At 40.5% G+C, this 27,790-nt stretch overlaps 4 protein-coding genes across 4 annotated transcripts in view; 2 read left to right on the top strand and 2 right to left on the bottom strand.

Moving 5' to 3' along the window:
* The first annotated feature begins 3,577 nt into the window (after nt 1-3,577).
* LOC109970501 (tumor suppressor candidate 5 homolog) lies at nt 3,578-5,552 on the top strand. Its single transcript, XM_020618070.1, has 3 exons — nt 3,578-4,252; nt 4,450-4,576; nt 4,661-5,552. Exons 1-3 carry the CDS (start codon nt 3,851-3,853, stop codon nt 4,672-4,674), a joined length of 543 nt encoding a protein of 180 aa, XP_020473726.1. The 5' UTR covers nt 3,578-3,850; the 3' UTR covers nt 4,675-5,552.
* Nucleotides 5,553-5,619: 67 nt separating this feature from the next.
* LOC109970500 (Golgi SNAP receptor complex member 1-like) lies at nt 5,620-15,519 on the bottom strand. The gene is made up of 9 exons (XM_020618069.1): nt 15,427-15,519; nt 14,455-14,575; nt 13,885-13,963; nt 13,174-13,281; nt 12,879-12,970; nt 10,200-10,272; nt 7,015-7,046; nt 6,353-6,435; nt 5,620-6,044 (listed from the first exon to the last, which is right to left on the bottom strand). Exons 1-9 carry the CDS (start codon nt 15,482-15,484, stop codon nt 5,920-5,922), a joined length of 771 nt encoding a protein of 256 aa, XP_020473725.1. The 5' UTR covers nt 15,485-15,519; the 3' UTR covers nt 5,620-5,919.
* A 698-nt stretch (nt 15,520-16,217) lies between these two features.
* On the bottom strand, nt 16,218-27,784 carry LOC109970513 (beta-crystallin A1-like). Its single transcript, XM_020618090.1, has 7 exons — nt 27,601-27,784; nt 27,225-27,294; nt 17,835-17,895; nt 17,547-17,665; nt 17,267-17,408; nt 17,040-17,182; nt 16,218-16,894 (listed from the first exon to the last, which is right to left on the bottom strand). Exons 3-7 carry the CDS (start codon nt 17,871-17,873, stop codon nt 16,747-16,749), a joined length of 591 nt encoding a protein of 196 aa, XP_020473746.1. The 5' UTR covers nt 17,874-17,895; nt 27,225-27,294; nt 27,601-27,784; the 3' UTR covers nt 16,218-16,746.
* The window catches only part of unc119a2 (unc-119 lipid binding chaperone a2), a 9,812-nt gene continuing 4,507 nt past the window's right edge, over nt 22,486-27,790 (top strand). The window contains exon 1 of the mRNA XM_020618089.1: nt 22,486-23,149. Within this exon, the coding sequence (XP_020473745.1) occupies nt 22,891-23,149 (259 nt within the window). The 5' untranslated portion in view covers nt 22,486-22,890. The remainder of the gene's footprint in view (nt 23,150-27,790) is intronic.

Genomic DNA, 27,790 nt, shown 5'->3' with positions numbered 1-27,790 from the left:
TTCAACGTTCTCTTCTTCTCTTTCTGCAGGAATATGTGCATCTAAAACACACAAACGGAAGAGAAGGAGTCACTGTTTGCGTCTTCAGCCGGGGTGTCCGTCACCTCAGGCCGCCTGCTTGAAAGCTTCACGCTCGCTGGCTGACTCCCAGCACTCCCTCACCGTTGGCCCCAAATGGCTGACACGCACTTGTGTGCATCTCCCTAGTCATTCTTATATCAGCTCATTTCTCTCAGTTACTCACAGCTGATTGCACGCGCTGTGGCTCGACTGCACCCACTTACTTTGCTTATGTATGACTGGCTGCAGGCCACCTCACACCCATGCTACTGGAGCAGGGACTTTAAAATGGAAGTTCAACGTTCTCTTCTTCTCTTTCTGCAGGAATATGTGCATCTAAAACACACAAACGGAAGAGAAGGAGTCACTGTTTGCGTCTTCAGCCGGGGTGTCCGTCACCTCAGGCCGCCTGCTTGAAAGCTTCACGCTCGCTGGCTGACTCCCAGCACTCCCTCACCGTTGGCCCCCACTGGCTGACACACAGCAGTTCTTCACTGGCAAGCTTTATGTTCCTGTACACATGCTAAAGCTGCCAGCTGAAGAACTGCTCTGGTCAGCCCTGCCCCGGATGACTCAAGAAGAGGAAGCGGATGGCCGGAGGTGGGAAGAAGACCGAGGAAGGCAGTGTTTCACAAACTCAGAAGTCAGACTGGATTTTAATAATCTGCCAGATCTGTTTATATTCCTGTGTTAATCACATGTAAGGTATATTTCACTTTAAATTATGCAGAATGTTTCTTTTTGTGGATGTTTGTCTTTTTCCCACAGAAACCTGCCTAAACAGACTACCTGCAGCTCAGGTAACAGCTCAAAAATGTTTCAAAAAGACCTTAGAAGTGTTTTTAAAACATCTTAGATTTTGTGTTCAGGTCTTGAATGTTTTCTACTCTTTATGTGTAGTAATGTAAGTATAAAATAGTTTTTGTGTGTGATTTTAAAAATAACTGACTGGAAGTTGCCGTTGTTGCTGACCTCTATGTAATATTCTAATCCATCCACTGCTTACCCAGGTTGTGTTTAGTAATATTGGTTAATGATATTAAGATTTTTGATCTGCTACTGAAAAAGACTTGACAAGAATGTGATATAAATGTGAATAAATTCACACACTTGGTAGAAAATTGTTTGCCTTATCATTTCCACTAATTTTCCGTCCTACTTTTATACTTTATTATTATGAAACCTATGAAAATTCACTATCTCTGGTATCTGTCACTTTAAGTTTTGTGTTGTTGTTTTTTTCTCACAACAAAGAACAAAATGTTTTCCCAGACGTAAAGTTCACTGCTGTGAACTAAACCGCACACTGATGAAAAAAGCCCATAGCAGCACTGAAGTCTCTCTTTTTCAAAAATAACACACAGAGAGGCATGCAATAGATTTAAGCAAAATATGTATCATGTGTCATCCCTTTTAACTGTAAGTGTCTGGTGATGCCATTACAGAGGAATAAAAAGAGCAGAGTCAATTAAGATGCTCTTTAAATGTAAAATCGTCCAAGTTTAATGGCATCAGATGTACATTAACTTCATGGTCTCTGTTCTCTGGGAGGATATTCAACACATAACCAAGGCAGCAATCTGACATTTAGTCAGGGCTGCAGAAATCCAGTAAGACTGTTCTGTATAAACCAGACAGAGGAAAAAAACAGCACCTAATATCTGTTCTGCTCTGAAAGAGATTTGTTCATGGTTATTAAACTGTGGGAGTGAGTTAATTTACTGAATGTAAAGCAATTCTTCTTCTACTTATTTGACTTCAGCAGCAGGTTGGAAGTATTGCTTTATAACTGTAACCTGATTTGGTTTAATAAGGAAAAGATCAATTTTATGCAGTCACTTTTTATATTAACCTAATCATCATACAGTATTTTTCAAATCAGGACTATGTATGTTTTTGGTTGTTCCTTCTGATATAGATCTCAGGGCACATGCAGAACAGTCAGAAGCTTTTCGTTTATATCTGCAGAGGTAGTAGAAGTACACAAACTCAATAGTCAAGTAAAAGTGCAAGTACTTTCCTAAAAACTACTCCATTATAAGCTGAAGTACCACTTCAAGTTATTTACTCAAGCTGAAGTACTAAATTCGTGCTCTAAAATATATTTAATGTATAAAAACACAAGTACTCCAATAAGAAATCAATGTATTTTAAACACTCCAGAATTTGCTGTTAACATGTGTGCACAAGTATAGTCCACATTTGATCAACAAACTTTCAAAAGTCAAAATTATGACAAAGAAAATGTTCCTGTATTTAATTTATTTAATACATTAAAATCATTTTAAAGCTGACCAACAGGGATGTTCTTGTGTCTCTAGGTAAAGGGAGTTGACATGGAATTGGGGTGATGCTGCACAATTACACCTACGATTTCAGGCTCTTGGTGCAGTTTTAAACTTCCACACTAGGTGGCGGAATAATCGCTGCAAAGGTTCTGTAAGGTTTCACTGCAGGACAGAGGGAAACACAGTCAGACTGGATCTCTGCACCTCATGTGGATGAACGTGGTATTAAATCTCTGATGTGGTGAATTCTCAGTTGACTGGAATCATGAATGAAACTGACTAATTCATGTGTTAACAGTAACGCAGGGCACAGTGAGTTATGATATTAAATTTAAAAAAAAACCCTTGAGGGATGACATTTAACTCTCAAACCAACTAGTCGAGAGTGTGAATGAAGTCTTCACAGGGAATAACAGGTGGGTGTTATTTCACCTGTTACTCATTATATAACATTAGATTAACATTTACATGATAATGCATCGTTAGTAGTACAATAAGCTACTGGAACATTCACAGGGGTAACTTGTACAATGAGCACCTGTGGATATTCTAAAATATTAGTAGCAAAACGTACCTATCTGAAAACTTCCTCCGTTAGCCTGGCATCCTTGCTATCAGATAAATGTGATGCAGTAAAACGTGCACTATTCCTTTCTGAAGTGGAGCAGAACTATAAAGTAATGTAAATTAAATTGTACTGAGTTCAATCACTACGGATAATTTTATGGGCAAGGATGAGCAAAATGTCAATCGGCCGCTTTATTGTGATGATGGTTAGGGGCTGTTATTGTAAATAGGCAGGAAAAGCAAGATTTAAGGGGTAACAGAGATCTACGGGGGTGGAGGAACCTTAGATACTGAGTACCCGAGACAGACAGTTAAGTTCCTGTTAAACGCTGTAATACGGTAGACTAAGAGTTTACAGTAAGACCTGAGTCAGCAGGGCGTCCATGTGTTGGAGGACTTGTGGTACATAGTGTTCACTTCACTCCATCTCCACCGCTCTCCCTCACACACCCTGCTGATCCTACATGCTGATCCAGCTGCTGCCCCCGCGCGTAAATGCAAAGCTTTTACGCACCGCTCACTTCAAGAGGTTTAATTGTTGTTTTTGCATTGTCACACGCCTCATTTGGTGCATATAGGCCTCAGACACCGGGGATGTGCAGTGAAGATGTAAGGATGCGGTAATACCTCACTACATAATAAAGGGAAGGGTGGGGGGGTAAAAGGCAAGGCGTGCGTCCGGACGCTCACCGCCAACTAAACGCGAGAGGGACTCTGACATCAATAACAACTCGCTCATCAATAAGAAATTTTGATGGAGTTAGACTGCTTAATTAAATAGCTCGCCTTGAAGGTATTATAGGCTCTCTGAATGTACAATATTTGATCTGATGACCCCCAATGGAGAACATCTGAAGGAAGACTTCATCCACAGGATAGCAGCTCGGTAAAAGCGGCACACATAATAAAATTAGGAAATTTCTTATCTTTAAGTGATGGCTATCAACACTGATACTGCCTTTGAGAAAAGTGCCCTGGGCGAGAGGGAAGTTTCAAATCTCAACGACTTCCAAGACACGGAAAAGCTTCTGAACACCGCGCCCACGGAACCCACCGGACAGAACAACCTCAATCCATCCGACTCCTTCTCCCTCAGCATCAGAGGGAGCGCTCGGTCGCTGGATGCGGACCAGAACGGACACAGATCACAACTAAAGTCGGGCTCCGTGGGGCAGCTGGCGACCCCACCCAGATCCTTGTCCCGGCAAAGCCTGGGCACGCTGCCTTCTCCGGTGCCACCCGGGTCCCTACCCAAGAATTATCTCTGGCTCGCCGTGCTGTCCTGTTTCTGCCCCGCAGTGCCGCTCAACATCTGTGCCTTGTGGTATGCATATGTGGTGAGTGTCAAATGTATGTACATCTTTAATTTTCTTCCTTGTACACTGTGTACATTATTATCTGTCTGTGCTGAAGATGCTTGGGTCTATTCCAGTACAGCTGTAAGCGTCTTTTCAAACACTACAAGAGTGTTGCTTCTGTATTGCTTTTAAATGTTTCATTGTTGAACACTTCGTTCCCCTTCCTTCTCCTTTAGTCGAGGTCTGTTCTCCATACAGGAGATATTGAAGGAGCAAAGAAGTATGGGCGTCTGTCTATGCTGCTCAGCTGTACAGCAATACTGCTGGGTGTGGCTCTCATCGTCTTCATAGTGTATACAACAGGTATGGAAGAAAGACACAAAAGAAACAAACTCATAAAGCTCAGTGTGAAGCTGCAAAACTACATTTCTCTTTTCTGATTCTCAGAGAGCCGGAAGTGAATCGTGGGCAGGAACGAGTCTCTAACTCCATCTGATCTCAAATTTGCACAGAGACGAGGAGGGAAGAGGAAAAAAGCACAAAATCTGAGTTGAAAACAAGCTGAAGAGACTCTTAATGTACAACTTAATGCTTTTTCTGCAACGGAGGAAAGAAGCTCCAGGCCATTTCTCTTTTTCTGGCAGCACATGTCCAATAACCCCATAAACTCAGGAACAGAGAACTGCACACAGCTACTCATAGTCCAAACTAGTGGTGCACTGAAGTACATACCTCCCTGACACAGACAATTGGATGGCACTACATTTTGACAATAAAAAAAACACACACACACACACGACACCAAAAAGACCTACAGACTAAAGAAAAAACAATGAATAAAGATTTGTAATGTGAGGACTCGGGTAAAACACTCTCTCGTGTTCAGACAAAAAAGACGTCAGTGCACCAGTAGTCTGTAATGCAGCCACTGCCTTCCCTGTTTCTCTTAACATTTGCAACAAGACTGACTCTTCTTTTTGCTCAGTGCAGGATTTTTATGGCTGTTGGCAGATGTATCTCATACACTGTTTACATCAAGTTTAAAAGTCACATTCTCCCTTGGTGCCCTGCTGCAGCCATAGTGTGATATCTTGCTTTGCGTGCTACTCTGATAAAGCGAACAGTCCTGTTCAGACTCTAATGAACTGCCTGGATCTCTACACCTCATTATGTTTACAGTATACTACAAGATATGAATGGGGCTGTTCTCCTTGTATGCACTGTTCTTGGCACTCTGATGTTGATGTTTATACATTTATACTGTATGACTGGTTTACAGTGCCATAGTTCTGCATGTCGGAAATAAACTTGGATGAGCATGATGAACTTGAAAGCGAGCTTGTTGTTACTTTATTAGTCCCTGCTGATTCTATATAAAAAAACAGAAACAGTAAAACCACGTAAAATATTATTTTATACCTTTATACAGTTATAATTACAACAGGATAGAAGCAGCAATACATAAATTTCCAGATGGAAATGTTATCATAGTTCAGAAAACAAATCAACTCCTCCGATGTGAGCTGAAACACCTTTACGTACTACTGAGATGTTTTCATTGTGATATCATTTTCTTTAAAAATAAAATGCTTTTTTAAATTCTTTAAACAGTTTTAAGGAAAGTAAATTGAAAGAGTAACATATGAAAACAAAAAAAAATTATCTTGTCAACAACTGGCTTGAATATGAATATTATTGTCAGTGGGTCAGTGGAAAGTGTAGAGCAACAGGAGGATGGTGCAGATGCCAATCACCCCGCCTAGAATTAAAGAGTCTCGCCTCTTGCGCAAATTGATTCTCTGGATGAGACCGTTGATGGAGGGGAACCGTTCTGAGGGGTGGGGATGTGTGGTGAAGGAAAATAATTAAGATGAGTAAGAGACAGAAACCAGCAGGGAAAACACATCGCCAGGGTTCCTAATACAACTAGCAAAATGAATAAATGGACCCTGATGGTGTTGTCTACCGCCTGCAAGTGAGGCTGTGTTATCTCTGTCCAGCGTCTGCATGTGTTAGTTCCTCACACATGTAAGTAACCAAGACAAATTAGTGTACATGTACATGGAAAATTGAGATGTTAACACAAAGAAGGTAAAGACGGTCAGGTGATGAGAAACTATTAGAATGATGTAAGGATACTGGCCAAAGTCGTGACCCTGGTTTGAACAGACTTCAACATCCCACGCTGAAATGTGATGTTCTCTTTGGTAGCCATCGCAATACTGGAGGGAGAGAAACCACGAGGGGAGTGAGACAGGCAGCTGTCGTCACTGCATCACATTAAGCTGGTTTAATGTTTCAGCTGAGGATCCAAGAGGCAGGGGAGGTTTGATGGTCTCTTTTAATAGACCTGGATGTGCTGTTTGCCTATGATGTGTGTGTGTGTGTGTGTGTGTGTGTGTGTGTGCGCACAGGAAGGTAAAGGGCCCTCCTATACAGGAACATCAATTGTTTTGTGTCTTTATAGCTGTTCTGCATCAGTTTAAGGTGGCCTTTTGTCTTTATGTGATTGTTTTGTACGTCTTTTTGGAGGCTTTACACCTCATTTTGATACTTTTGCGTCTCTTTATGGCCATTTTTTTTAATAGTTGTTTTGGGTCTCTTTGGGATGGTTTTGCATCTCTTTGTGGTCATTTTGCATCTATTTGGAGTCTTTTAACTGAAATCTGTGACTCTCAAACAAGAAATAACAGTCTGGCCCAGGGGCCCCTGACCCTCGGGCCATTGGACCTGTGCCTGGTAGGCCTGTTACATCTGTGTGTGTGTGTGTGTGTGTGTGTGTGTGTGTGTGTGTTGAGTACCTTATTGCACTGTCAATAAACTTGTCTGAGCTCTGATCATGAAACAGAAAAAAAAAAAGTCAGTTAAAAGCAAATGAAATATCGTCACTTGCAAAGACTCATAAAGGCATTTTTATTTTATTTATTTAACCAGGAAGTCACACTGAGATTTCAAATCTCATTTACAAGGAAGACCTGGCCAAAATGGCAGCATAAGCCATCACAATCAGTTAAATATAAACCACAGAATAACATTACAATAACATAAACAGGGAGTCGCCACAATTAACATTGAAACTGCTCCAGTGGTTAAGGAATTGCAGAGACATCAAGGAGTTTACCATGGCCTTAAATTTGGTTAATGATACCAATTTGTCCAATTTAACTTCTTTCTACAAATTGTTCCAAATATTCAAGTCAGAAAAAGAAAAGACCTAGTTTCCCCATCTCCATCCTAACACTCAGAGTCACAAGCTGAAGTGTATTTCATGATCTCAAGTTGTAATTAGATGAATTTCTAAAAATAAAAAGTTACCAAGCTATCAGGGTAGCGTGCCAAGAATAGCTTTATATATAAAGATGTACAAGTGACTTAGCGGGGACATGGAAAAAGAAGGCCATCCCACAGGGTACAACGGTGAGTCAGTGGTTTTAAACCTTAAAGCACTGTGATAAACAGCATCCAATTCACAAAGATATTGTGCCAATGCATTCATATATAATAAAGAAAAGGCAGAAAGGTGGCAGCAACCAGCTTCTGGCTTCCACCTTAATTACTTCTAACAAACAACCTTTAGGTTTAATTTCAAACATACTATATTTCTCCTGATTTACAAGTCATGAAACATTACACAGGGAAACCCCACATCTTTCTGGATCTATTATAAAAGGAGCACTTCCTGTGAGACAGGACAAAGTGCTGCTTAATGGAGGATATTTGGGAAAATCAGAATGAGACTGATCAACCCAGCTGTAGCAGAAGATAATTAACCTCTATAATACAACTCTTCTGAACACAAAGTAGAAATTTCATGGTGGTAACCAGATACCTGTTTTATGTTTTAGGTTCATTGAAGTGAAATGACACTGAGCTGCGAACACACTCACAGCCAAGGTTTACGTTAGCCGCCGTTAACTGTGACAGAAAAATGAAGTGTTCAGCCCAAGGCTGAGCAGAGTGCATAAGGGCAACGGCATGCATCCTGGCAGACTCCACTGGAGACCAGAAATCAATACTATACTTTATACTTCCTCCATCTGTCCGTCCACTTTTTATCTATTGCTGTCCTCTGCTTTTTCTCCTGAGTAGCTGGCAGAGTCCGCAGGCCAGGCACAAGTTCCTACTTTTCTCTTTCTTTACTTCCTTCCTTCTTATGTTGGACTATTAGGTGTTAAACTTCAGAGTATTTGTTTCCCATTTGCATCAATTTTTTTTAACTGTATCAACATTACTATGGTGACATTGTTGATTAAATTTATACAGTATGTTGTCAATACAGGAGGGCAAGCTGAACACATCAGGACATTCTGTATCCCTATCAGACTGAGCATTCATCTATAATACTGAACATATATTCTTGGTGGCACGGTGGTTAGCGCTATCGCCTCACAGCAAGAAGGTTCCTAGCTTGAGTCTCGGCCAACCCGGGGCCTTTGCATGTTCGCCCTGTGCCTTCGTGGGTTCTCTCCGGGTACAGACCAAAGACATGCAGCTTAGATTGACTGGTGGCTCTAAATTGCCTGCAGGAGTGTGTGTGGTTGTTGGTCTACATGTCAGCCCTGTGATAGACTGTCCAGGGTGGACCTCGCCTCTTGCCCAGTGCCAGCTGGGATAGGCTCCAGCGCCAGGATAAGCGGTACAGATAATGGATGGATAACATATTCTTACATAAGCATACATATAGAGTACATGCAGCAGTTATTAGTTGCTCCTTCAGGCTTTAAACTCTCCCTGCCCTTGCCTCCTTTTCTACCCTCCTTCCTTTCCACATCCTGGATGGTGCCTGAGTAAGAAAACCAAATGAGTGCATCCTTACACAGCTTAACATTTTATGTTCTTGTTTTCTTCATGTCGCTGTTTCCTTTGCTGAATTGTGTGCATAGCACCAGCATTTTAAATGTCTTCAATGCTGTTTCCTTTGCTGAATTGTGTGCATGTGTGTCTTATTGTGTTTTTCTCATGTTTTTATGTTGCCTTGGTGCAAAAATAAACTGCTGAAGTAGCAGAATTGAGTTGAAGCGAACATTTCTGAATGTCCATGGTGGAGTGATTCTTACAAGACAAGCTAAATGGTTATTACTAATCCTGTTAGGCTACAAATTCTCAACGGTTGCACGGCCTCTTCTGTACACTGCTGTAATACCTGCACATGTTGTGTTAATTACTCAGGATGGGTCTCTAATTAAATGAAGCTGTACCAAATTCCTGACATCTGTACCAAACCCTGGGCAGCTCTGTGAAGACGACACTTCACATTGGCATCATCTATAATTACTTAAAAATTGGTTTAGGATCCGCATAAGGAACAATTATTTATGAATGTGTGTATACATGAAACATTCACACACACTAAATGATTTTCATGGATTGTATTACATGTCACTGACAGCCTATCTTAACTCACTGCTGGTTACTGTGACAGTTTTACTGCTCTTTTTCTTTTTTTTTAATACTTTGTTTATATAAGGTGTATAAAATACTGTTTATAATTTAAAGTTTTTCTGCAGGCACATGATGGCCATACAACTCAGTAAGACACCTAAGAACTAGAGATGTCCTAGTCCTAAGCGCCAGTATCGGGCTGTTCCAGTTGTATTTTAATAGGTCAGTATCCCCTAATATAAAGGTCCTTCCTTAGCTGAACTCTACTGTGTTTTGTCCTCCGCAGCCCACTTGTGTTGCAGCACTGCTGTCCTTTAAAACAGCTGGGCTCTACATTTGTCCATGTGCCAGGTACATATTTAATCAACATTTAGGTAAATTTAAGTATTGGATCAGACCTGATATCTTTAGATATCCAATAAGGACTTGAAGCTTTTGTCACCACATCTGTGTATTTGAAGGCAGTTAAGAGAAAGTGCCAAGTGTCATATTTCACACCACACTATCCACTCAGTCCCATGTAACCCAATAGACTACAGGATTTCTACTACTGACCCCATAATGGGATCCGATACTATCAGTTGTTTTTAAAGAGATCTCTTACTCTCAGATGTTCATGTTCCTTCAGGAAGAGGTCGGCCCGTCTGTTATTAACCCCTGAGCTGCTCTTGTGGGACCTGAGCGAGAATACAGAGGAGAGGGAACCATGTGGAACTGGATTGACAAATAGTAACAGAATAGAGCAAATTTTTAAAGGATCCTTTCGTCATTTTTTGCCATTATGTGTGAAAGACAGTAAAGATCCAAACAGGAAATGTGGGGTGAGAGACAGAGGTATAAAACACAGGAAAGGCTGTGGGTCATAATCAGACCACTGGACGTCCCCATGAAGCAATATTCATATATGTAAGACTGAGAACGTAGAGTCATACTAACAGGTCTGTGAGGGTGCATTTAATTAGGCACATGCTCACAATGACAATGCTAACACATGAATGTTAAGTAGGGATAATGTTTACTATGTTTACCGTCTTAGTTTAGCATGTTAGTAACACTGGTCACAAAGTACAGCTGCTGGGACCGTCCACACATTATAAAGCAGTTATATCAGAATATTTCACAAAAAATGAACCTATTTACTGTAATATTATTATTTTTAATCAAATAATTCTGAAGTTTGGCTAAGGTTTTTGACCCATTTTTCTCACAGTAACGTGAAGAACATCCCAAGCTAAGTTGACAATAACAACGGCACGTTTTCATATCTATCACAAGAGAAAAATAGAAGCAACTTTTCCTACAAATGTATATAAATTCCCCCATGAGATCTGGCTCTGTTTGGTAGTGGAAGTAATAACTTCTTCACTCTTTAACAGCTGCTTAATGAAAACCTAAAGCAACCAGCTGCCTTCCATCAACATGTTTAAGCAGCTTTGTAACTAGCTAACAGTAGAAGTTGCCATGAGAAACAGGTTTTTCCTCAGACTTTGCTCCAGACCAAAAGAGTAATTTCACTCCCTCCTATTAACTGATGCTTGGATGCTGATTATGTACTTCCTGCGTTAAGGCTTTTAAGTGATTAGCTCTGCTTAACCCACAACTCTGTCCTCTGTTTTTATTTACACCGCCCCCTCCCTGTTTGGACTGATAATCATTTCACAATCCATTATCTTCTCTGTTGTTCTTCTCCCTTCACAGTTTCTCCACACATCTCATCTTTATGGGAGTAATTAAAATTCACTTTTCATCACTTTTATAATCAGCCAACATCAGCTCTTGACAGCATCTCTCCCTTTCTCTCTCTCTCTCTCTCTCTAACAGATTTACTGTCTTGCTATCCTTGTTCTCCCCCTAATCGAGCATTTCTCTGTATCAGCCAGGGCAGATGTAACCACTCTCCCTCAGCTCTGGCTGAATGAAAGCCTTGCGGTTTGATTTACTGTAGAAGGCACTTAGGAAAGAGATCCCCAGAGAAAGACAAAGTTACAGACAGACAGAGAGACAGAGAAAGAGGAGTGGTGTTACTAATAAGAGGAGGTGCCTTTTATTAGAGGATGAAACATGATGGAAGAAATAGAGGCTCTAAAGGGTGGGGGAATTCAGCAACAAAATGGGCATTTCTGCCTCCTACCGGTAAAGGATAACATTGCAAAGGTCCAAACAAGAGAAGAAATAAAAGAAGAGAAAGGAAAATTAAGGAAAGAAGGAAATCTGAAAACGTAAGAAGCAGAGAAGATGCAGGGATGGAAGGAATTGTGATGGGAAGGATTGACTCTCTCACAAATGCAAACTTAAGAAAGTATGCCAGACTTATGAGAGAGAGACAAAAAACAGGAAAAAAGAAATGCAGTGAGTTAGAGCCCCTTTAAAGGATAAAAATAACATAACATCTAGTATCTTTTTCCTGTTGACTTTAACCTCCAAGAAAAAAGAGAACCATATTTGTTCATCTATCACAGCATATGCTTTGATATTGGTTTGACAAAACAAGCTGTCATGAGTATGTGCTCAGGCAACTTGTGACTGTTTTCACTATTTTCTGATGTTTTAGCCAAAACAATTCATCAGTGAATCAAAAAACTAACTTGCAGACTAATAATCTCTACGTATAAACCTATTTACTTGACATTAAACATGACAAATAGTGCAGTTAATTTAAATGTAGATAAATTTGACAAGAAGTGAATCTCAGTGATTCCTGGACTTCTCACTGTGGAAGCTACATCCCAAATCACTCACTATGAAAATCACTACTAGAATTACAGTGGATTTTCATTGCAATCTGTAATAATAAATGGTAATTCTCTCCAAATATTTTCATTTGAAGATGACATCTTGGAGACCGACAGTTCTCACTATTTATAACTTTTAATAAACCAAACAACATTTTCAATGAATTAAGAAATTAACTGGCAAATTAACTGATGATGAAAGTAACTGCTCGTTCCAGTCATAGTCCGGTCATGTGTGCAATGCACATGTTGAACCTCAGACATACACTAACAACAGCCAAAGAGAACTGAGACCTACTACTACTACACTAGACTTGCTACAATTACACTATATTAAAAGTTGCTTTTATATTTTTTTAACTGCTTTATAACATTATTAACATGGATTAAACATTGTTTCACTTTTCAGTTTTTCTTATCAACAGTTCTTAATGATTACACACATCTAACAGCCGTCCAGCACAAGACTGCCAAACCACAATGACATGGTGAGTGGAGACAAACATAGGAGCATTTGCTACCAACACACAAAGATACATAAAGGTGCTCACTCAATGTCTCTGTGAACAGAGCCCAGCAGGTCCTCCCGCTCTCGCAGGTTGAAAAAGTTGCTTTTGGTTTTGTGGAACTCATGAGTGTAGTCCTGCAGGACAAAACAGTGTCAGATACAGTCAGCAAGACATGATGATACTGAACAATAGAACAGAGACTTACAAAGACAACAGGTTACAATTTCACAAAGGTTTCTTATAATATAAGTAAAACACTTACCATGACATACACATGGGTCTGAAACACTTTTACTCATGAGAAAGTAATAGCAGAAAGTGAAGTCAATGTATATACCTGTAAAATGTCTCTGTGTCTCTGTAAGGTGTGCATCAAGGCTACGTTATGTGACGAAGCTCCTGAAGCATTTGTGTATTCTGCCATTTTGTCATTGACTGATGTAAGCTGCAAAAAAAAGAAAAAAGATTAAACCGATATCAAATAGCCATAAAACAACAAAATTTAAGTGATCGTAAAACAAATCAGTAGAATTTAAATAACCTGGTAGGTAGGCCTATAATTTAAAATATCAGACTAGAGAAAAATGAATTTCATAGTAGTTATTTCATTAGCTGGGATCTTGCTCTTGTGTGACTGTGGTTTGGGGAAAAGCTTTGGAGATCCACACTGTTCTCAAACTCGGCAGACACCCGGTGGAAGAAGGAAGGAAAAAGAGAGGAGAGAAGAGAAGAAATTACAAAAGCAGATGATGATAGTAACGAGTGGTATTTATACTATTGAGGAGGAAGAGGTGTGTCAGGCAGGTCCTGCTCAAATTTAATACCTCAATTATATTAGAAGCACAAACTGCAATTCTAACTCCAGATTGTACAACCGGTGAAATAAGCAGCAGCTCCCCTAGTATGTAACGCACAGGATGGCGCAACCACCTTTGGCTGGCTGCTCACTTTTGAAGAACACTAATTATAACTGCAGTTACTGAAGGGAAGCCTAAAACCCCTTTGGCTCTGGGTGTCAGCAACCCTATGTGGGCGATACTTGACTTACACTGGCCAAAAGCTGCTCCAGTTCAGTAGTCATGGCTGCGAGCACATTGTTCTGAGATGAGCCAAAGGAATCAGACCTGATTTAAGAATGAAAGGAAAAACAAACTGAAGTTCAAATACAAGCTTTTTGTCATTCTAGGTATATAAAAAAGTTGAATGTCACATAAAAACTACAGTACAGACTAATGAAGCATATTTAATGAGGGGAAAAACCTTTACAACAATTTCTAAATTGTAAGATGATGAAAATACTGTATTAGAGTGGCTGGTGCTCTAAATGGTGAACACTGTATTCATGATATTCCGTTTCCAAGAAGCCAACAAATTAAATTTCTAATTGTTAACAACACAAAGGCACTATTTTAACTCTACAAGCACAAGTGCAGACTGGTTGGTCTTGTGCCCAGACAGTTAACGTCTCCACCCACAATTTTAGGTCATGTAGGTGCAGAATCACAAAGTGTAAAAGGGCTGGGTGACAGTGAATAGATCAGAGGGGGTGGTGGTTAATAAATGCTTCACCAGTCACACCATTGGTTTCATCAGCTGCACTAATCCCAGAGATACAGGGCCGTCCCTAGGGTGCTGGTCCCAGCTGTGGCTGCTGCAGCTGTAGCTGGTGCACAGCTTACTGAAAGAGACCAGCTTGAGATCCAGCTCATTCTCCAGCTGTCTGGCCTGTTTACGCAAATCTGAGTGAAGAAACAGAGACAAATATCTCAAAGTGGAAAAAGACTTTCCATATCTGACCAAAATAAATATTGAACCCTCATACCTAAAAGCTGGAAAACTAAATTATAAAAATCATAGGAAATCAGGCAAAATGGAGCAGCTTGTAACTGCATAAAAGCCAAGCATGGATACCAAACAAAACAAGAGATTATATCATTTAGGCCAGAATGTTTGGCCAAAAGGGAAAAGGCCCGTACACACCGGAAGTGAGAGGAAAGAAAGCTACAAAAGGTTCCTCTGAAGTGAATCAGTCCGCACTCCCGGGAAAATTACTGAATGAAGTTATGAAATTTAATTTTGTCATGCATATAACTATGCCCAGCCTGCATGGGCTTGAAACACACTATTTCATACAAATCAGGGCATATACAGTCTAAACAACAAGATAAAGGTGTGTGACTGAGCTTAAAACCTTATGCGCTGTTGCTTTGTTTTACTTTTTTCAATTTTTCCTGGAAACAGGTGGAAGAGGTTCACAACATAAAGTTACACATAAAGTTATACACTCCTTTGTAAATTTTAATTCAGCTCGCTGTAGAAGGCAGGCTGGCCATTTAAAACTGACAACACCGGTCTATCCCCATTTTCTCACAGTCCGCCCCCGAAGAGCTTTCTAAGTTCAACGTGAACAGGTAGCAGTAACAGGTTAGCTTGAAACCAGCTAAATATATCTCCCTCCCGAGGAAATAATGTTTATTTAACATAGCGTATTGTGGAATAAGTTACACATGGTTGACTTCAATCAGTAAAGAGCAACAAAGCATGTACATGAATGCCGCTGTTTTATACAAGACACTGTAACATAACATACCTTCCCAATAGTTGCCACTGGTCGCCATGTTTGTTGTTGACATGTCATCACGAGCCATCAAGAAGAAAGAACTGTCGTAACTCTAATGTGACCCACAGCGGCCTCTGGAGTACTTTCCGGCAGTAAGCGTGCATGAACTAAATCCGTAAGGGAAATAATAGTCCCTCTATAATACTAATTCATCAAGACAGCAATACCAAATTAAAATATGTAAAGCATAGAAAGTATAATAAGAAAAATGCACTTAAAGTAGACTATAAAAAGTATAAGCACCTTAGGACTGAATGCAGAAAAATGTGTTATACTTTAATAGGCCTACATTATATGAATAAATACTTATTAACGATTCATTAATAAATAAGTAGCCAATAAGTTGCCAATATAACAAGTTGGTTGAGGTGGAGCTAATGTGAAATTATTGCAACTACAACTAATGATGGTTTTTATTATTGCTTTAACTGGAAGTTGAAAATAGTGTCAAATGCCCATGTATAATTTAGTAATGTACAGAATGAAGACTTCAAACATCTTGTTTTGTCCATCCAAGAACTCAAAGATATCAAATTTACAACTATATATTACACAGAAATTGAGTCAAACTGAGACTTGTTGATGACCCATGTCATCCACAAACATAACTCACAACAGACTTCAGTCATAATATATTTGTCCACCTTGCTTTATTTTCAGTGTTCAGTGCACAACACAGATCAAAGTTATCCAAACGCAGTTTGTGTCAGTACACAATCACTAAGTAAAATATATTTCTGTGGAATTGGACAATCCTGACAGATCAGCAGGGTATTCGTAGGTTAATGCACAATCATACCTTTAATTTCTCCTAATGTTTGTCATGTTGGTTAATATCATTTAAGCTGTTTGCTGCTGAGAAAGACAACACACGTGATTGAGTTACATCTCAAGATTGTGAGTCTCTGTTTCTTTGCTCATTCTTTTTATTCGTCATCGTAAAGGTCGGAAATCATGGATATCACTGTTACAGCAAGACTAGTAGATGTTATTGATGAAGAACACCGTGACGATGATGACGGCATCAGCTGTGAAGATGTAAAAGAACAAAAACTCTGAGGTGTTTTTAGCACTCTGCAGCCAACCCTGGCAGATGAGTCCTTTCTTTCTAACTGATTTCTCTCAATTCTATCATTCCTATTTTCTGTCTTTCATCACATTTCCTTTCTTTTGTGATGTTTCTTTAAAAAAGAAATAAAAAGTGTGGTAAACAGCTGATGCCTGTAAGCACTTGAACTCCAACCCAGGACATTTCTTTAACTAGCTGGACCAGTGGAGAATGCTCCTCTCTCAGTGCTGGATCCTCCTGATGGACTGAATCTGAGGAGTCTGAGCATGGGAGCCAAACTCACGGTAACACTTGTACTCTCCTCCATGACAGTCACACTCCATGATGTACTGGTGGCCACGGTAGCCCGGGTACTGGTAGCACACAAAGCTGAAGAAATCAACAAGAACATCTTGATTAGACTTTACAGGAACATTTAAATAATCAGTTAATCATTTAGTTAAACATAGAGGTGTAAGTAGCTGGAGGTTGTGATGTATTTTCAGTCACTGTGTGTTTCTCGCTCAAGACTTACGCTCCACTCTGAATGTGCATGGATCCAACCTCTTTGTTCATCCAGCCCATGGCCTGCAGAGAGGGATAGTCATCACACAGCTCGAACTGACGACCCATCATGTTCTCCATCTCAAAGATGGTCATGCGAGAGTCCTTATGGTTCTGTACAAAGGAGGAAGGAGAACTGAGATGAAGCCCAGGTTAAAGTGAACTAAAGGCTGCTACTGTGTTGTATGTTAAACCTACAGCACAGCAGATGGGCCTGAAGGAGATCATCCTCTCAATGCGGTAGGAGTTACTGCCACTATAGGCCTCAAAGCGAGGATAGTCTCCCTTCTCCAGAACAAACTGCTGGCCACAGAAGCTGGAGTGCTCGTAGCCCACCCAGCTACAAGCAGAAATCAAGGAAATATAAAATTTGCACTCTCTTGAAGCCCCTCAGAGTCTGTAAAAAAGTTGCTCCATTTCATTTGCTAAATCAGCTCTATTAATTCTAAAAGTGAGCAAGCGCTGTCCGGATACATACGCGCCACACTCAACCTTCAGGGAGCGGATGTTCTCCATCCCACACTCTATGATGTTCTGGCAGCCAGCGGTGAACTCCATACGTCTGCCCTGGAAGTACTCCTGATCGTACACAGTGATCTGTGAAACACAAAATAATGAAACACAAGATTAGACCACTGCAGTCCAGTTTTTGTTGAGTCTATAAACACAACAGGCATCCATTGCAGTCATGTACTCAAACCTCTTGCTGTTCCCTGTGTTCATGGATAAGGTAGTGTTAAGTATGTACTGTACATCATATACTTACCTTCCAAGGGCCCATGGGCACGGGGTTTGTTAGAGCCATTTGTCCTCTTTTTGAGCAGTACCTGCAGGGAAATACAAGTCAGAGTGGGGATGGAAGAAAACACTCAAAACAAAACTGTATCATTTACACAAAATGGCATTTTACTATCATATACTATCATATCTAAATAACCAGCTGTTCTTTATTCTGCCTGCTGCTCTGGGTGTCATTTTGTACCTCATTGATTACTGTGTCACATAATGAACTTTCAAGATACTACTGTATAAATCGACAGTATAACCTCAATCCACCTGTTTCCTTCACTTGTTTCAACCTCCTGTTTTAAATGTAAGGTAATAAACAAGCAAATCTGTCTTCACTACAGTCAGCTTAGACCCCCTGTTGTTGATCAGTATACTGAATTAACGGCTCACACATCATGTCCATAAACTAAGAAACAGCAGTATTGTTAACTACTTTAACTAGTTCGACCTACCCAAACTGGTGAGCTGTGTGTCACAGGTTTCCACTGAATGGTCTGCAGAGACAGTGTGTATGAAGGGGTTTATATACACCCATGAGTGTCAGAGGCTGGGGGGCAGACTGGCCTGCACTCATGTCAGCACTTTGCTTTGGACTCTATTGTTTTGTTGTGTGAGTCACCGAGGGGCTAACACATAGACACATGTGCAAAGGCAAAGAGGGCAAATGGCTGTAAGGCATTACTACTGGTGGTGGAAGGGGTACTCAGATTTTTAACTTATTTAAAAGTAACAATACAACAGTGTAAAAATACTTTGTTACAAGTAAAAGTCCTGTATTCATGTTACATGTTAAATAGGTCAAAGTACAAAAGTATTAGCATCAAAACATACTTTAAAGCACTAAAAGTAAAAGTAGTCATTATACAGAATGGCACATTTCACATTCTTGCATATCATATTATTGTATTATAATTACAGGTTAATGTGAAATTGTAGTTCAGTGGTTGATTTATTTTGAAAGTAAAGCTGCAAGAACTGTTTTCTAAATTCATTTTCATGTAGGACTGTCCCAAAGCCTTTTCAGTCATCACTCACAATCACAGCATGTTTTAAGGTAGTCTGGGATGAAACAACTCTTGTACACTGTTTGTAGTCTTTCATCATAAATACTCCAAATGCCATTTTCAAGTATTAAAAAGTTTTGCATACACACTATTCCATCATTAATCAGTTAGTCGCATTCACCCAACCAAGCACTCGACACTCGTTAACCTAATGGAAGCTGGGGGTGCTGAAAGGAGCTGCAATACCCCCAGCTAATAATAATTATCATTCATCCCTTTTAACTGTGTAGTACACTGGTGTTTTGTGCCAGTATAGAGATTTTATTTCAGTTTTTTTTTTTACCTGTTTCAGTTCTGTGCCACTATGTGGAGTGATTTTGTTTCAGTATCCTGACTTTAATCATCCGCTGTCTTCACTTTATTTTGGCTAATTCGAAATGCATTCCAGTAATCTAATGTACCAAAACCTGAATACCGAGCATCCTGCCAACTGGACAAACCAGATCAATGACAATAACACCAGATTTAAAACAGGAAGATGGTGGCCATGTTGGAAATCTAATCAGGCTACTTTAGTGATTTTTAAAATGCTGCAGTCCATGGAGGGTGTGGAGGAACACGTTTGTTGGTAGAGTCAAAGCTGATTAGAGTTTCAGATCAAATGACAGCAGCAAGACAGTCTGTTACCTAGTCCTATTCACCCTCTCCATGAACACCAGGAGAGGACATGACAATGCAGTCATCCTTTTTTGGCTTTGTGGTTTAAATGTGAGTGGTGAATGAAAGTACCTGTTGCTATTTTTGGAAAACCTAGTGAATAAATCAACAGTGAAGGTTAGCAGGGGCTGATGGCACCAACTGAAAGGTCTCATTGACAGGAAGGCAGAACTTTGGCATCAACAGTGAGATGTAATTGGCAGCTTCGATCTCAGGTAGTACAGTGACTAGAACATTATAACCCAGGGGATATACTGAGACATGAAAGTTGAGCTGTTCATTATTTGTGATTGAACATGCAGCAAACAAAGCTGAGAGCACATGGTAGGTTCATAACATAACATCCTTTCTCCTCTAGCTGCACGGAACAATAAACATTTAAGAACGGCTTACCGAGGTCAGCACATTGCCCAGACCTCTTGTCTCTATGTGTGTGTGCATGTGTGTGTGTGTGCCCATGTGATTCCCTAATTGTGTCCACAACACACAGAGAGATATACATGTGGGGATGCTGCAAATGCTATCAAAACAAAAACATTTTTGTGAGCACATTCCTGATAAAGGTGGATTTGTTCAGCTCAGAATGTGAGTAGGGACGGGCATATATGTCCCTGTGTGAGTGTGTATGTGTGTGTATCTGCTGGTGATAGCAACAGCAGCTCAGATGTGACAAAGAGATGAGCAAACTCAGCGGGTCCATGTGAAGAACCCGCAGTGACTGTATAGCCGACTCTCAGTATGCACTTGCAGATATCACACATATACAAGACACTAAAACCATGGAGGGATTATGACACAGTGGGCCCCTGGGCACCCACCCTCCTACACAGAAGACCCAAGACTAAAAGAGAATCCCTTTAAAGATGAGTTCTGTCTCTCTATAGTCTTTTTGCATCTCTTTGTAGTTGTGTTGCATCTCCTTGAGCTTGTTTAATGTCTTTGCAGACATTTTGTGCCTCTTTGAGGTCATTTGGCATCATGTTGTAGTTATTTTTTGTTTCTTTGTGGTTATTTTGCATCTCTTTGTAGTTGCTTTGCATGTCTTTACAGTTGTTTAGCATCTTTTTGTGGATGACTGTGTCTCTTTGAGGATATTTTTCATTTTTTTAAAAATGTTTTTGCATCTCGTTGTGGTTGTTTTGTGTATAATTTTGTTTGTTTTCTGTCTCTTTCTGCAATATTTTGCAGGCAAACTCCAGGGGCTCCCACACCCCTTTGGCCCCCAGGCTTGTGCCCAGTAGGCCCATTCAGTAATCCATCTATGACTACAACTATCAGCAGCTGACCATAAAGCATCTCTCACAGATGTACTAGTCACACTAACAGACTGCATATTTATTACTAATTACAAAGAAAGTTAAATCAGCTAAAACTAACAAACTGTATTGATATCTGTTTGGAAAAACCTATCCTTAAGTTTTATTTTTTGAACAGGGCCTTTTTGATATTCATTTTATTTCTCCATGGTTAACCTTAGTGCCACGTCTAAGCCAGTAGAACCTCTAATTGCACTGCAGGTTTGGGGCCGCATATGATCTAAAACAAGCACCACAGACACTTCTTGTTTTACCTGAATGAACGCTACAGTATCACTCTTATTTCCTCCCTAGCTACCCTGAAAAGGACAAACCACAGTCAAAACTATAAACGGGTTTTGCAATAAATACTTGCTACCTCTAGGGAGAGACATTTCCACATAAACCCTGAGTTTCTAGGTCTATGAAGACAATTAATTTAGGGAAACACACTCTTTATGGTCTTTCAAACTTTCAGTTGGTTTAGAAACACTGTTGTAGCTGAACAGAATTTCTACAGCTCTTTGACCCTGTTCATGAACCTGGATGCTCTACTCTGAATAATGAGGCAGACCTTTGTCTTAACTGGCATGTTAACTGTAGCTGCAATTGGTTTGGCACTGTTATCATCACAGAGCTCTGGTGGATAGTCATGTGCAACTGAGGTCTCGAGTGAGTCATGCAGAGACTTTACATGCATCAGTAGAAGGAGAAAGAGAGGCAGAAATAGGATTAAAACCTCACAGAGCTGTTTCCATTCTGATCTCTACTTAGTTTCTGTAGCTGATGATCTGCTGAGGCCTGTTTGCAGTAATGAATGCCTTCAGCATGTGAAGTCTGGACACAGTGCAGCTAATTAGAGCAGAATGATCACGCTAATGCAAGTTTGGTGTATGGAGCTACAGAAATACTTGAAACCTACACCCTTTTTTACATTTTTGTTTGATTTTTAGCGGGTTATTTGCAAGACAGGCAGTAGTGGAAGATGTATTTAGATAATTTACTTCACAATTTTGATTATAAATTGTACAGAAGTGAGCAACATGGTCTTAAAGTTTACCATCTTAATTTACAGTTGAGTCTAGTGGTTTCCAGCTTCGGAACAGTTTTAAATTATAGGTTTTGGGGACATTTAGGTCAAAATATTAATGTGAAAAGTACCTATATCTGTCAAATAAATCTAATACAGTAAAGGGTACAAAATTTCCCTCTCCTCTGAAATGTGGTGGAATGTAAAGTGGAATAAAATTGATATAGGCTTACTCTAATAAGGTACAAGTACAAATTTGTGCTTATACTTCTTCAGTAGATCATTGTTACTTTTCAGCACTGAATGCTGTAGTTATGTAGAAGTTTAACTGTTTCATACATCTGAGTATTTCAATCTGATAAACATCATTTTAAAAACTATTTATTACGATTAAAGTATAGATTATTAAGGGCGTTAAAATTTACCACAACACAGCACTGGTTTATACTTAGGCCCAAAAGAAATACTGAGGTGAGTTTTTAATGTGTTTCAATAGAAAACAATGCACACAATGCAAATGTTTGTTTTGAATGAAAAGACCGTGCGCGCGTTCGTCCGTTGTAGCGCAGATTGTGCGCAGAAGCACCAGCCAAATGGCGCAGGGCTGGGGGGGCTGCCTCTGATACGATCCCCCACCACCACCCCCCGACAGAAACGGCCATCTGCCTCCTCTTTTAACCATTTGAAACCCAGCAGATCATTTCCCACCGACTTCTAGCCTCACTTGACACAACCGAGATAGCGTCTCCGAAGCCAGCCGCGCACAAAACTGCCCGCTCTCCGCGTATTGCGCTCAGACACCGAGAGCCGGGGCCGTGTGCACGTAGCCTCAGGCTGCAGGCTCATAAAGGCGAAGCGGATTTGAATTAAGCAGCGGATAACAGACAGCAACCGTGCATCCTTCAGTGACGGAGGGAGGGAGGGAGAGAGGCAAGTGTTTTGTATCTTGGAAGCCCCGGGTTAGGAGAGGGAGGGGAGGAGCGGAGAATGAGCTATTCTTGTACCAGCAGAGGCAACAGCCAGGACCCATCGAGCGCAAAGAAGCCTGGCGGTGATAATCCAGACAGAGACGCCGGAGGCACAGACAGCGGCAGTAACGGCAGCCCGAAGCAAACGGCGGCGATGAAAGTGAAGAAAGGGTGCAACTCGACCGACGTGGGGGTCCCGGTGACCACGGAAGAGGAGCTGCTCGCCAGAGCGGTGATCACTCCGGAGGATGTTCTGGGCTTACAGAAGATCACAGAGAGTAAGTTGGCTGCTGCTGTCTCGGTTGGTGAGTGAGAAAGGAGGACAAAGGTGCGAAAATGTGACAGCTCCTATATGAGTCACACATCACGTCATTGCCATGTCCTCTTATTTATGTAATGTATATAGGCCCTATTGAAACACATGGTACTGCACCTCTGGCAAACGTTGCCGACCTGCCTGCAGATGTGCATTAGACCTTTTATGTTAGTAGCCTTGTAACCTGCAGAGGAGGTGTCAGCCTACCAGTGTTGTGTGGAAGTGAAGTTTAGCACACAGTCATGAAGGTGGGTGAGTGTTATTTTAGACGAGTGTGGTGCTTCAAAACACCATGTGTGCAGCATAAAGAAGTGGAGCAGGGAGTCCCCAGACGCAGTTAATTGCTGAACATGCATGGCTTACATTTTATCCTTTTGAATCACATCATCCCTTCAGTAGCATGTCTTCACTTCAGGACCATTTTATTTGACTATAAAGGTGCAGAGGAAGGTGCTGGAGTGACTGAGGGGCCATCTATCAAAGCAGCTGTGTGCTAGTTCACTAGTTCACATCTAGTTCAAAGCAGATGTTTTCACCTTCCTCTCATTCCTCCAGAGTTAAAGCACCCAGTTGTCATGTTTGCGTTTGTAATCCCAAATGTTGTCTTGTTTGGTTTTGTAAACAGATATCTAAATTACAGATTTCCAAAAAAACAAACAAAAAAACCCTCTTTAGCTATATGGTGGAGTACCACATGCACTCAAGTAAAGTACAAACACCTTAAAGTACTTGAGTAAATGTACCATACCTTGTCAGGAAAAGGTATGGTACAGATCTAATAATCTCACATTTGTAATCTTTTAAGGACTGCTTTGCTTGTGTTCATAAAACAACATAGTAGGCTAATTCCCAAACACAAGTAGAGCTGCTTGTTCACTAATAAACAAATCAATTTGATATATATTTTCTGGCCAAGGGGGCTGTTCCTTGAAATAGCTCATATCCATTTGCTCATTCACAAATTCGTATCAGTGTCACATTGAAAAAGCCTCTGATTAGTGAATTACTTAGTGCATTTTTTTAAAATTATGTGACACCTTTAAATCTCAAACAAGCCTGTTATAGAGAAACGTAGGGAGAGAGAGCAGGAAGTGCTTATTTGCACACCTGCATCTATCACTATCCCAGGTCTTACGCCAGCACTTAGCTAACAGGTGGCCATCGGGGCACTGACTATTTAAAGTCCAGAATAATACCTTACTTACACAACCTGATTAGCTGCCACTGAGCGTGGTAACATACAGTGTCCAATTTTCTCCCAGCTATTTTAAAAGGTCAAGATACTTGCACTTTTTAAAATCTTTTTCCAATTGTTTTACTTTTTCATGCAGCTCAAGATAGTGCAGAAAGTTCATATTGCGATAAGGAATGAGATGTTGCTTACTGAGGAGTGGACAGGCTCATGGGAACATCCTTTGGCTCAGCCTGTCTTCCCTCCTGTACCGATGTGATTTCTTTAAATGTCAGTATTAACTGCAGCCGAACAGTATTGTGACTTCATAGTGAGCATGCAGCATGTTTTTATCTGTACACCTGTTGTTGGTGATTCCCGTGAGTGAGTCTACGTGGGGATCGTTGTGCTGCTACACAGCAGTGTGAACGGGAGCATCGTAATAATCCTGTCTCCCACGCTGGACCCTATTATGGTCTTGGAAACTCTCACTTTCCTATCTCGCAGCGTCATCGCTAGAGGCAAGAGGAGGCATGTGTGAATCACCACAGCAACGTGGACACGCTTGAATCACTACGGCAACGCAAAGCATCTCCTCTTGGTTACAGGCAGCGAAGCATGCATCTCTATTCTCCCACACAGTTCCTTCTCTACTTTACCTCTGTTCTTTCCTCTAGTCTGCTCAGGTACATTGTAAAGAACTGTAGAGTTTATCGTAAATAACTAACCAAAAAGTTGCCAATCAAGTATTGTAAAATTGCTTTTAATTGCTGTAAAACTATTATAGTACATTACAAGATACCTTTTACAGGTTTTTACACATCACAGTGTATTGTGAAGCTATAAAATGTTTTTACAGTTAATATTTGTTTATTACATTAGCACCTTTGCAAACTGTGCATATTGTGAAACATGTTTTAATGAGACCAGGCTTGTCTTTAATCCAAAATTCATCAACATGACATTTAATTTGCTTGACCTGTTAAGTAAAGCCAGAGTCGGAGCTGCAACTAAACAAAACCTTTAATACAAACTCAGTAGTTTTACAGTAGCTTTCAGAACCTGTGGTGAAATTCCTTTTTCTGATCAACTATTAAAACGAGTGCCTGAGAATAATATAGTCAGAACAAACTCAGATTAACAGGAAACATGATGTTAACCTGAGTATTTCAGGATCACCTTCACACCTGCTGCACCAAGGTCAAGTATTATTACAGTAAAACCCACCATGACCTTTTCCAGTATGTTCCTAAAAATAGTGAGAAAGTTGCTTGACACCGTTTCTGGTCGTCAAACCAAGCAGAAAACAGCCCAAACTCACTGAAGCCTTTCTGTTGTTTTGTGACTTGTCTCTCTGTGCGTTTTGCTGCTGCTGCTACTGCTGCACATTCTCGAGTGGCTGAAATTGATTCCCTCTCTAAGTGGCATAATACACAAGTGACAATACCTGACACAGCTCAGACAGACTTGACAACAGTCTTGAGTTAAAAGGTTGTTTGTTTTTTTAACTGAGTGACTGTGGTTTGAACCATGCAGGGAGCACAGCTGTCTCACAGGAGAGGAAACTTTGCATCAGATAAATCCTCAGAAAGCAACCAAGTCTATCCATCTGCTAATCAAAGCAAACTACCAAGATTTGGTACAGTTTACGCAGACAGATGAGTCTTTCTACTCATGCAGTTGCATCATTTACTGTATACTTAACAAGTTGGTAGATCGTAATTTAATAACTGCTGAATTTAGCCAGTTTGCTGCTTTCAAATGAAAAGTTTGGATTAAAAAGTTGATTTTGCAAGAGAAGGTTTACTTGTTTAAGAGTTATCCAGGTGATGAGGGGGAAGAAACTTTCTCTGTGTCTAAATGTTTTGGCGTATTACAAAATAAAAATACAAGACACCCTCCGTCTATTACCACAGGTTATATTTTCACACATATCACAAATATACTCAAATAAGATGCAAGTATTAGTGGTGGGCATTAAAAGCTAGATCAGAAGTTCAGTACATTTGCTTACTAATGGGGCGTGAGATCTGAGGCCACTCAGGCTTTTAAAATCTGCTGAAGTTTGAAGAAGTGGTTTGCACATGAGCTTCCTGTTTCCAGCAGTGTTTGGCTGCTGAGTTAACACTCAGCTCGGTTTTGACTGTTAACAGTCAGCTTAGTTTGTTGCCTAATTCAGTTTTGACTGAAGTGATCAGACACACACAGAAGGCTTGAGAGGGGAGGTTGTACTATCACAGCCCAGAAGGAGAGCTGACACTGATAAACTGGAGTCTCAGTGGCTTCAGCGGCTTCTAGCAGCAACTTGTCCTCAGACGGCTATTTGTGTGTGTGTGTGTGTGTGTGTGACCTGAGGTGACAGACTGCATGTAATTTACTACAAACACCTCCAGTTTTGTGAGGAAAAAAGAAGACATGCTCACAAAACACACGCAGAGACACACAAACAGTCTCACTGGGCTTTCAAGCACAAACAGATCTGTGACACATACAAGAGATTTAAGAAAATTCACTAATTGTCTTGTCCTTAGATTTTTCTCTTAGTTACAAATAAGTTCACAAATGGCCCAGGAGTCATGAACAGACCTTTCTTCATAGGGTGAAACACACACTTTTGTCTGGATTTGAAGGAGTTTGCAGTTAAATTGTTATAACCAACTTAATGCTAAAATAATGCTCTGTATTCCACATCATCATGGCATGGCAGTTTATTTATTGAGAGGTATTTTAAATCTAAGTATTCGAATACCCTCTGCACACACAAAGAGCTGATGTATTTAGAAGAGCCTCAGCATTCAGACTAACAGAAGAGCAAGAGCATCGCAGCATCACAGCAACCCAGATCAGCTCTGTCAGGCACACTCACCTCACACAGTAAAAGGAGTTGACAGCTCGCTCTGGCTGCAGGGTAGGCTTCTTCTTTAGGGACAGTGTCACTACACAAACATAAAAAACAACATGGAGGAAGCATTGTGAGCAATAAACACCAGGTCTCAGTCAGGCTCAGGCTCCAGTTTGGTTATGCTGTGAGTCGGTGACTAAAAACCGAAGATAACGGATGTTACCCATTCTCAGATTTCATTTGTGTGGGATTGCATCAATACAGAAAGAACTGTGTGGGAGATTAGGCCCTTTTCACACAGTGGTAAACGTTCAGGGGTTCAAAAATAACTGGACAGATACACATGAAGTCAAATTAAATCATCATCATTATCTGTAGAAATAAAAAGTATTCAACCCACAGGCATCAGCAGGCACTTTGTGTCTTCCCTGGTGTCGCACTCCCAGGCCTTCGCTGCAGCCACCTTCAGCTCCTGCTTGTTGTGGGATCTTTCTTCCTTTAGTCTGGTCTTCAGCAAGTGGAATGTGGTTTGAGATGAGGCAACCAACTCAGCCAGTTGAGGATATTCCACCTCATCCTGAAAAGCTTTG

The sequence above is a fragment of the Monopterus albus genome, unplaced genomic scaffold, assembly GCF_001952655.1.
Source record: "Monopterus albus unplaced genomic scaffold, M_albus_1.0 scaffold199.1, whole genome shotgun sequence".
In the NCBI taxonomy this organism is placed as follows: Eukaryota; Metazoa; Chordata; class Actinopteri; order Synbranchiformes; family Synbranchidae; genus Monopterus; species Monopterus albus.
The sequence above is the reverse complement of the archived record's forward strand: the minus strand, read 5'-3'. Positions and strand labels throughout refer to the sequence as shown.